The 10,849-nt window shown below is 41.6% G+C and overlaps 1 protein-coding gene across 1 annotated transcript; it reads right to left on the reverse strand.

Annotated features, from left to right (window-relative positions):
• Positions 1 to 1,067: 1,067 nt before the first annotated feature.
• On the reverse strand, positions 1,068 to 10,162 carry slc25a20 (solute carrier family 25 member 20). Its single transcript, XM_085456737.1, has 10 exons — positions 10,053 to 10,162; positions 9,864 to 9,977; positions 6,297 to 6,389; positions 6,070 to 6,197; positions 5,872 to 5,962; positions 5,588 to 5,705; positions 3,823 to 3,895; positions 3,620 to 3,729; positions 3,145 to 3,269; positions 1,068 to 1,974 (listed from the first exon to the last, which is right to left on the reverse strand). The coding sequence occupies exons 2-10, from the start codon at positions 9,966 to 9,968 to the stop codon at positions 1,912 to 1,914; spliced, it is 906 nt and encodes a 301-aa protein (XP_085312863.1). The 5' UTR covers positions 9,969 to 9,977; positions 10,053 to 10,162; the 3' UTR covers positions 1,068 to 1,911.
• Between the last annotated feature and the right edge of the window lie 687 nt (positions 10,163 to 10,849).

Consider the following 10,849-nt stretch of genomic DNA (forward strand, 5'->3'; position numbering starts at 1 on the left):
AAGTAACTATCACAGTACAAAATAACTTCAATGCAAGTGTCCTCACACACACTGATTAGTCTTTTGTGCTCCTCTGCTCCCCGGGTGATGGGGCTGGGGTGTTTGTGGGGGGTTGGGGGTTGATATCTGATCTTCTGAGGATCTTGTGATCTTCTGCTCCTGTCCTCCTTTTACAACACTGACTATTGTATTCTACAAGATACATGATTCTGATCTTCTGATGATCTTATGATCTTCCTCTTCCTGTCCTCATTTTGTATCACGGTACAAACATAAAACCCTGTTATGGTACAAAATGGTTTTGGTAATATGACTCAAACAAAAGGGAACTTTTTGCATGCATAACTTAAATGGATGAAGGAAGAAGAGAAACTCGAATTTAGAGTTACACTGAGTTTATTTTTGGGAAAAACTGCCTGAGGTTTTTATTTTTATTCTAACCTCTTAAAGGGACTCTGCAGCTGCTGAAGACGATAAGGCAAATCATTGTTTAAATTTCGATCTGGCAATTTGTGCAGCCATTTCTGGCTCAAGGAGTTTCTACTCCAGGAAGAAATACACTTTAAGTTGACGACTGTGATTGTGAGTGTGCATGTCGCAAAAGTCCAAGCTGATATGATTTCAGATGGTGAATCTCACACGTAAAGCAGCAGGTACTGCAAAGAAAAACCTCCAATTACTAATTAAGATGATTTATAATACTTTCATATTTTTTTTACTTGTTTACATTTGTTTCAATGATTATAAGTAATTTATATTTATGCTTTGCTTTTGTTGTAGTTGAAGCAGCACCATGAAGCAAAATTATGAAAAGCAGGGAAACACTTTTTCATACACTGGAGCCTCCCTGCTTTTGAGATTAAGCTTAAACTTGTCTTTGTCAGAAAGTTCACACTTCTGGCTCCATCAGGTGACCCTAAACCTGCCTTTAGTTATTCTGCTGAGGCTGCTCGAACTCTTCTGCCCCCGTCCTCGTGTTTAAATGTTAATGCATACAACTATTTATTGTATCATTATCTCTTCTAAGAAAACAAAGACAACTTTTAGATATAAATGAGACAAAAAAATGATTTGTATGCATTTATGTATTTTAAGGACATAGAAGTTGCTCCACCCCAGTATGGTTTCCTCAAAAAACTCAAAATATCAAAACTGCTTATTTAGGATTATTTGAAATTGATGATATGCTGCCAGCCTGAATAAAGACATGCAGACAGGAGGAGAGCAGTTGGGGCTTTTCCAACATCTCCAACTACAGTAATCACACACTGAACTGGTAAAAACTGGAAAAAAACTGGAGACATGACAGAAAAAACAACAACAAAAAAACAGCAGGAATTTTTTTGTTGTTTATGGATTCTGATTTATTTATTTATTTTTACAGATGTTGCCATTCATGTGCTGTTCGATCACAGCCATTATGCCTATTCCTATAATTTCACATTAGTCAGACAGAAAGTGAAGGTTGTGTTATCGATCACTGAGGATGCAGACAGTTCAGAGGTGTGTGTTGCTGAGAGCCCGGCACACAAAGCACGAGAGAATGCACCTTTTCCCTGATACGTCCACCAGCTCGCAGATAAAAGGTAAGGCACATGTTCACTTCACTCCATTTTTTTAAAACATAAAAAACTCAATTAAAAAAAAAAAAAAAAAAAAAGTAAAACAAAAGGAGTGAGAACATTCGACTGAGTGTGTGTGTTGTGTGTGTGTTGGCATGGTTACAGCCAAGCCATCACGATTTTCCAATCAACATTTTCCAATCGACTCTCAGCAGGTCTGAACCATCCACGTGTTGCACTGTACCAAAATGTTTCAGAAACAATCAAAAAGTTGGAAATTCTTTAAAATCTCTTCAGATCCGTGCGTGCGTTTCCCAGGGATCACAAACGAGGTGACGCCGAGCCCCCGTCACAGGTTTGGTGCCAACCAGTTCAGGAACTTCATTGCGAGCTCAAATCCTAAGAAACAAGCCTGGTAACAAAAAGACGAGAAACAAAAACTGTTTAGTCTACGAAGCGGGGAGGAAGTAAAGCTCACCACAGATACGCAGAAATAATCAGCTGGCTTTTATTCGAGTTATTTTTATGTGGAACAGTGAGGCTCGCTGTGCTTCCCCTGTTGAAATTAACACCAGATGCTTACTGTGTACTTTAAAGTGGTGTCACTTTGTTAGCAGTCATCTGCATGTAAGCCGATACTTGTTAGCATTGGAAAATGTGAAGGAGGGTGTAAACTTTAACTCTATTTTCATAACTTTTACAACTTTTCCTGCTGATATCAACCTCCCCAAAGGCTATTCATACTACAAAAAAGTCGTATCCAGACGTAGTTTTTCCATGTATGAGATAAAATGTGCCAATTAATCATCTTTAAAGATGCCAGTAGGCAGATATTTTGCAGATTTGCTGTTTTGGAAATGAATACAGTGAATCTGGGCTTTGTTTATGGTCCAAGAGTTAAACTGTAAACTGTATTTAAAACGATGCAGTGGGCTGATATGTAGAAAAATACTGGCAACCACCTCAGCCTCCCAGTGGACACATCTAGACTATCAATTTCAAATTCCTTTGTCACCTTGTTCTTGAGTTATCACATTCACAGTATTTTCAGAAAATTTGACCTGTGACCTTAAAATTGAAGTCACTGAGATTCAAATTTGTTTATCGCAGTTATCGCATTATCAAACTTGATGTCCTTGACAATACCCCATCAGCCTCTTACAGCTGAGGTAAAAAACATAAATAACAATCAAAAAACATGTTTATGAATGTGTATGAAGAATGAGGGACTTGCAGCAGATGTGCTTGTGTGCAGTTGTCCTGAAAAACGGCTCCACAGGGAGCCCGAACAGGAAAGGGAGTGATGGAGGAGTTCACCATGATTTACAAAGATCAAACAAGCTGCATGAGAAGCACAAACAGTGGCTGCAGTGAAAACGTCTCATTGCTTTGACTGCTTCAGCTTTTGCTTGCTGTCACTTCGCCTCTGCAGAAGGCTGAAGTGCACAAACGGCACGAACAAGAGTAGCACGCACAAACTGGCTGTTCTACATTTTTTTTTTAAATCACTTTATTCCCATTCCAGTGTAATTTATCTCTTTTTGCATCAATCATGCCTGAAGAATAAGTGAAGCAGACTCACCGCGTTTGCAGGGAAAGCTCGAAGCATGACAGCGTTGAAGCCCTTATACAGAGAGGCCACGCCCTCCTCTCTGATCAGCTCCCGCAGGACATCACGGAAACCGTTGGGATACTTCCCTTCAGGAGCTGAGAGAAAGACACTTTATTAACTTGGTCACAGACAACGTTTTAAAAGACAAAGCTGCTTATACCAGGAGGAGGTCAGGCAGCGGACAGAGAAACAGGACTCATCTTCAGTTTTTCTGACTGATGAAAAATCAGCTTCAAACTTTCCACAGGCTACAGAGCATCCTTACATTTAGCATGAATGTAATTTTTTTTTTTTTTAAATCACTGAACAAAATTAAACTGAAGATGATCTTAAAATACAAAAAGTGCAAAAATCTTCAAATATAAATCAGCAGAATTGAAAAAAACAAACAAACTCCAGGATCTGCAGCACTAAACTAGGATGGATACTGATCACAAACACCAACCTGTCTGGAAACGCGACTTGAGTACGTCGGGGGGAATAGCGACAGCCCAGTTACAGATGCCGGCTATCCCTCCTGCAAACAGCACGCTGGGAATACTGAGCTCGTTATGGCTGCGAAGACAAGAGTACAAGTCCCAATGCTCAGACGGCCTGTTTTATATAAACACACAGCTGCAAATGCTGCAGGGCAGAGCAAATATGAACCTTTTTCCTGCAGGTGTCAGGAGATTCTTCAACCACTCATAAGACATGAAGTACATCCCACTGGCTGGAACATCTGAGTTACAAAACAAACATACACACACACACACACACACACACACACACACACACACTGTTTGAACTTCATAATTTTCCACTTTAACACCCCAAACAACTTAAATATGACTACTTTACCCAATGACATTTAATAAAATGGATTAAAGTCATAATTACTTTAATTTAAAGATCAAGTGTTTGACGTTTTCTGAAAGCCTGTAAGAGCTGTTTAACCCTTTCCTTCAGTTTTGAGCCCTCAGATGTGGTTTGACCAAAACTAGAAGAGATCTCGGGTTTTTTGGAGGGTAGCCCTTCAGGCAGAGATCGCCCTGTGATGGTTTTCATCTTTACACATCAGAGACATGGTGATAATCAGAATGAGTTTCACTGAACTTGAATACAGAAGTATCTTGTTTTTTTGGGTTTTTTTAAATTCCACGTCCTCGGGTGTGCTGGTTTGTTCTTCCTCATGAAAACGTGGTGCCTGTGTCACTCACGGCGAGACTCAGCTGCTGACAGTTTCGTGTGAGTTAGCAGCTAACGTGGCCTCGAGCTGCTTCTCTGCATGCTCCAGAAGTATCTCACGAATAGAGTGTTGGCATTCAAACGCGACCCATCTAAACACTGTCGCAGACCAACACCCAGCAGGACAATGCGCTTCACCACACCATAAACAATGCACAACAGTGAGCCCAAGTCCTGCAAACCGCCTAGACCACAACCCCATCAAGGATCCGTGGGCCGCACCCAAACAATCCTGCCCCACAGATACCCCACCCCTCAACCCACAGGACCCGAAGCATCAAAGGCCTACGCCTCAGTGGAAGACACCACGGGACACCCCCACCCCATTTATACTTTTATTTAGTTTTACATTATTGTAATCTTTCTGATACGTTTTTACCTTATTGTGCTATAGAATCTTGTTTCTACCAGTACAAAGATCTAGTTTTTTTTGCCAAGTGAAAAACTTACCAACTCAAACTGAGAAAATAACTGCAGAATTTTGAGATAATATCCAGAAAGTTCAACTTTGTATCTCCAAGATTGTGTTGTTGCTTTTTTGAGTGGCATCCACATGAACTCTTTACCCCAGGAAAGCTTATATATAGAAAACCTTGAAGCTCTTTTCTGAACTAGCACTTTCCGTCATGTTTCATGCTTGCTCTTAGAACAAAATGACTGGATTTGCATCAGAAGGAAAAAATGAGTTTCATACCATTCTTCTTATGTTATCCATTTATACTTTTTCATCGGCTCTAACAGAGGAATCTCCCAACTTTGGGATAAATAAAGTCGATCTGATCTTACACAGTACTGGGAAGGTGGTTTTAATGTTGTGTGGATGAGTGGATAGATGCACACAGTGCGACAGAACAACTAAAGCAACTTTGTTCTTGCTGGCAAAGCAAAAACATCAATTTCACTCATTCTATGTCATGTGGTAGGAGTTTTTCTGATGGTGGTGCTGGTCATGAACCAAACACTGCAACAATGTGGCAGCAGACACAGCGACATTAACAATGGAGGACTTAAAATAGCTTTAAAAACATCTTGGGAAAGGTTACATGAGCATGTTTGTCAGGCCTCCAGGGATTTGGTTAGTAAAATTAAGGTAAGCAGAAACTTTGTGAAGACATGACATGAAGTGTTAATATTTGATCTACTAAGAAATGAAGAGCAAATAATGAATATTTAAGTAAAGCAGCACCTCTCATGAGGGTCAGAGCGGTGCCTTTGTAGACTCCCCTGATTCCAGACTCTCTGTACAGCTGTTTGACGCAGTCCATGGGTCCTGCGTACTTCACCTCCCCCGTGGAAGCTTGAATCTGCAGACACACACGCATAATTTTACACTTACTGAAGATTTGTTCCAAATAATAACTTCTAACCTTTGACAGGAGGGGCTGAAAGAAATACTAGGCGTTTCCACACGTCGAATCAACTACTCAGGTAACAAAGTGAGAGCAATCAGATGCATGTTTAACCTCTGACCTGTAGGAGACATTTGATGCGCTCTCCAGGAGCCATGATGGCTGTGGTGAACACGCCAGACAACATCCCAGCAGCAAACAGCTGTGGATACCTGCAGGAGACAAGAGAACGGGGCTGATATACTCTCAGAAATCGACCACAGAGCGTCTGACAGGATCAACCCAAACTGTCGCCACCCGTGACAAAGCAATGACCTACGTAAGGATATCATCGGGAGTTCTCTGTTGCAGTTTCTTTCCCAGCCCAAACCCAAAGAAACAGACAGCAAACATGGGCGTGACTCCGATTATGGGGGCTGCCATTCCTTTATAGAGTCCTTTAATACCCTGTAAAGGAAGACGAGGAGGAGGAAACATCAGTTTGAGGACTCAACAACAATATTTTAGTTAATAAATGCCAGAGTTTGCATCAGTGTGCATGCTCACCTCTTTGGCTAAAGTTTTTTTAAAACAGTCTATGGTCCCAGCATACAGGAGGCTCTCGCCAGGTTTGGGTTTTGGTTGAGTTTGTAAACGCACCTGAGAGAGAGGGAGCGAGAAAAGGATGTGAAGTGTGCAAATAACCTGAGGTTTCCATGGAAACGTGCTCTTTTCTTCTTCTTGTGGACTGCGTGCATGATTTAATCCAAACACGACCACCAGATACACAAAGTACACAACAGATTTACATGTAGCTGGTCATTGACTGACTTTACACTTCTCATCGACCTTCTCCTTTCATGTCGTTTCTTCGCTCATGTGTTAAGGTGTGCATCTGCTTTATTTATAAATATTTCTGTAGCCTCCTTTGCAAATCTGAGCACTAGAAAGGACCTCTGTCTTCCTCTGAACCTCCTTATACTGTCTGCTCAAGAGCATGAGTGGAAGAAAAAGGTGGGAATCACAGAGTAACTATCAGTACGACACACTGACCAAGATAACAATGAAATCACTTGTGTAACATGTATCATGATCACTTCAGAACCTGAAAAGATGATTAACAATCAAAACAGTTTACTTTTCTTAAAAAAAAAAAAAATCGATTCATTCATAGTAGTTTCACGTCATATTCTTCACCTGGCTGCAGTTTGACACTGTGCACTCAGCTGGAACAGCGCCCTCTAGTGAAAAAGCCCTGCCTAACTTCAAATCTGATTATTTTAGCTATTTAAAAAGGGTCTGATTAGACTTATCATTTAACTAAAGGCATTTAACACTAAACACCACCAAACCCCAGGTAACTTAGATGTGCTGGTTTACTATCGTGATGATAACGGGAGCTGAAATATTAAAATTGCCTGGTTTACTTTAAAAGGAACTGATGAGGAAGCTGAAAGCTCAGTTGGGTTTCGTTTTAGAAAAAAAGCAGCTGCTCTGGTTTAGCAGCAGGTTTGACCAGTTTTTGAATATGCAAATGTAATCTGCATGCACGCTGCTGCCAGAGCTCTGCTGGGTATCACAATCTCAGGACTTGGATTTAACACTGGAAACAGTTTCAGATCCCATCACTCTATCCTGTACGGGGAGGTCGGGTGGACGCCACCCTGAGAGAAACCCCCCAAAACAACTCCAGTGTCTCCTGTTTACAAAACCATTCTTAATAATCTAAGATGTCATTTATCAAGTGAAACAAGTGAAACCCTGCCTTTGACCTGCCTTTCTACAGAACAGGGAACATGGACCTCATAGTTGGAAGAGACTTCAGAATAGGGCTGTTCATATATCTATCGGAACTCTATTGTTTCATTTTACGCTATGGTTTGTTTCGTGGTGTCGCAAAATAAACTGTTTACGGCAATATTTTTTCATTGTTTTGATGGTCACTGTAGTGGCTATATTAATTTCGTAAAGTTCTTTCTTATATTTTATATAACCACACTATGGACAGACAAGCACCTGTTTTTATGCGTTGTGGTTAGCAACAATCCGCTTGTTTATGGTCCACATAAACCTTTCACAATAAAGCTCAAGATCCTGTTGAGACTTTTCAAAATAAACTGAATCACGTGAAAGAGCAGATTATTTACGGATGACAATTAAAAAATGAGCCGCCAGGTGCTAAAAAAATAAACCTTAGACTCAAACATTAGAACAGGCTTTTCCCCGCAGCACGCTGTGTAATAAATACAAAGAAAACAGCGGCTGTTACAACTTATGTCTAAAAATGTATCGTTTCATGCATCGGTTAAAACACTCGACTCCAGCTACATGACGCGCAGCTGGAAACACTTCACGCAAGTCGAGCTGCCCGAGAATCACAGAATTTACAGAAAATGTTACATTTTTGTGATTTATATCGTTATCGAACGATAGATGTCTTATATCGGGATATGAGATTTTGGTCATATCGCACAGCCCTACTTCAGAAGGTTATTGACAAATACGTCACCTTCTGCGCGGTGACGGCATATATAATGAAAGGTTTTGCTTTTTAGTGATTGGTTATTTTCATATCTTTACAGAAAGAGGTTATGTGAATTAAGTCTAATTTGTATATTTGTGGCTCTCCTCGACTGCTTGTAAAATTATTCTTGGGCAAGAAGCCCGAATTACCCCTGAGGACTCCATCTCAGTCTGTGTGTGATTGTTTGGTAAAAACACTTGGGACAGGGTAGTGCTGTGGTGTGCACTCTTGAACAAGAGGGGGTGTGGGGACTTTTCCTCCCCAAAACATGCATGTTTGGTTACCGGGATACTCTAAACTGCCCATAGGTGTGAATGTGTTACCCCTGCGACAACCTGTCCCATGTGTACCCCCCTTCTCTGCCTGCGACAGTGAACGCCTCCAAGCCAAACATGTAAAGCTACCTGCTGTGACGGCCCCTCGTGAATAAAGGAGCAGCCAAAAATAGCATGTTGGAGTAGAAAGGAACTTCCCTAAGGACCCATTTTACCTGAAAACATGTATTTTATGAAAGAGATTATGTACACCCAAAATATTTACAGCATAACAGAGGACATGCAATGGGTGGAATTTTTTTTCTACACACTTTACATACAGGCTGTTTCCACTGAATTTAAATGCAAGTTTAGGGCAGCTTGAGATTTTTCATTCATATCAGAATCTGAATGTTAGATATGTACGCATTACTTTTTTTGATTTTAACTGATAATCCATTTTGTAATGTAGCGCACTCCCATTTATATAGCGCTTTTCTAGTCTTTAGACTACAAGTCACATGTTAACATCACCTTGTTCTATACACTTTAAGCAATTTATCTACTTCCCCTCCATGGCCAGTGCAGAATCACTAATTAACCTAACATGCATGTCTTCAGGAGCTGAGCTCTTGGAGGAAATTCCACACAGCCAGGCTTCAAACCCAGCACCTTCACCTACTGTGAGGTGACAGCAATACCGTTGCAGGAACCACTTATCCAATTAAAGGGCGCAAGAGTGTTTCTGCAGCTCAGAGATGACCTTTGACCCACTTTCAAGCTGTGAAGTGACTCAGCTCACCTGGAAGCATGCAGGTGGGCTGTTACTGATTTATGGAGATGTTCACGGTTCGCACGCGACATCAGCCCATCATACGAGCTAAAGCTTTATTTATGACGTAGCTTACACCAAAACTTTAACCCTCCACCACCGTGCTGACAGGTGCTATGTGGTGTTTGTGCCTTGTTTGTAACATGGTGTGGTGCATTATAGCCAAACACCACAGGACTTTGTTTCAGCAGTCTTTGCAAGGATAAGCCATGACTTCATGCAGGCTGAAACTGGACAGCACACAGGCTTGATTGAATTATCAGCAGTATTGATCTGATCTTGAGTGTCTGACGCAGTGACAGCCCTCCTGCATGTATCCAGGTGAGCCGAGTCACTTCACAGCCTGAAAGTGGGTCAAAGGTAATCTCTGAGCTGCAGAAACACTCACACTGAACTCACGGTTGTGTTTCACTAACACCCCCGAGGCCTGCACAAAGTGTCCCATACACCTCACACCCTTGCTGTGTGTCTAATACACGCACAGCACGGTGGCAAATAAACCCACGCAGCTGTTTATTGTTTACTTTGATCGTGTCCAGTGGGTGTCCGGCGAAGACCAGGCAAACCCCTCCAAAGCCTCCAGCGAAGAAGTTCTTCAGCGGGCTGATCGGCTGCGGCTGCTTGGACATGTTTACAGTCTGCAGGAAGGAAAGCGGAATGAATGAAGCGCAGAGGAAACACAGAGGTGCCGGAGCCAGCCGCTAACACCTCACCTGCTCGGGCTTTCCTAAGGGAGAGAGACGGATATCTGCGAGAGCTGAAGCCGCTCCGGTCTGCTGGACCTTTGACCCACTTTACCCGGACCGATCTGACTGCAACACTGCTGCACTCCTGTGCGTTTCTGTTTGTTGTCCGGCGGAAATGGTGAGCATTCTTCTTCTACTGGTTTTTATCAGACTGACTACTCGATGCACACAAGTACTCCTGCCCTCTGCCGTTTAGTATTCAAGCTCCTGACATCTTTGTAACCCTTTAAAGAAATAATTGTCAGAACATGGCTTAAAAAGTGTTTAAGGAATCTTCTGACAAAATTTGAGTGTAATGTTTGCTATTTATTCCTTAAAAAATGTATTATAAATGTACACTTTGTTTCATTTTTTTTTTACATTGATGATGTAGAAGTCTCAAAAACTGATGGATCAAAGATGATACACTTGTCTTGTATTTCAGTGAAGTGAGAAGTGTTGGAGTCTCAAACATGGTAAATGTGTTTTCTAAGTGTACTCACCTGCCACTTCATTAGGTACAAGTGTTCAGATGCTCCGTAATTCAACTATCTAATCAGCCAATCACATGGCTGCAACTCAGTCCATTTATGCCTGTGGGCATGATCAAAATGACCTGCTGAAGTTCAAACAGAGCGTGAGAATGGGGAAGAAACAGAGTGTGGCCACCTCTCGCTCTCTTTTCTTCCAGCGTGTCTTTTGATCTGTCCTACTTAGTTACCTCACCACCAACCGGCCTACAGTTCACACAGGCTGATTAAAACTGGACAATAGAAGATTGGAAA

The sequence above is a fragment of the Copadichromis virginalis genome, linkage group LG5 (assembly GCF_057382275.1).
Source record: "Copadichromis virginalis isolate Kocher_CV1m ecotype Utaka linkage group LG5, C_Virginalis_male_GT1.1, whole genome shotgun sequence".
Taxonomy (NCBI): Eukaryota; Metazoa; Chordata; class Actinopteri; order Cichliformes; family Cichlidae; genus Copadichromis; species Copadichromis virginalis.

Excerpts from the sequence above, each read along its gene's own strand:
- slc25a20 (XM_085456737.1), bottom strand. The coding sequence starts at position 9,968 with ATGTCCAAGCAGCCGCAGCCGATCAGCCCGCTGAAGAACTTCTTCGCT. Across the intron at positions 5,706-5,871 it reads GCATCAAATGTCTCCTACAG|ATTCAAGCTTCCACGGGGGA; the intron begins GTCAGAGGTTAA and ends GTGTGTCTGCAG. Across the intron at positions 1,975-3,144 it reads GAGCTTTCCCTGCAAACGCG|GCTTGTTTCTTAGGATTTGA; the intron begins GTGAGTCTGCTT and ends TTTTGTTACCAG.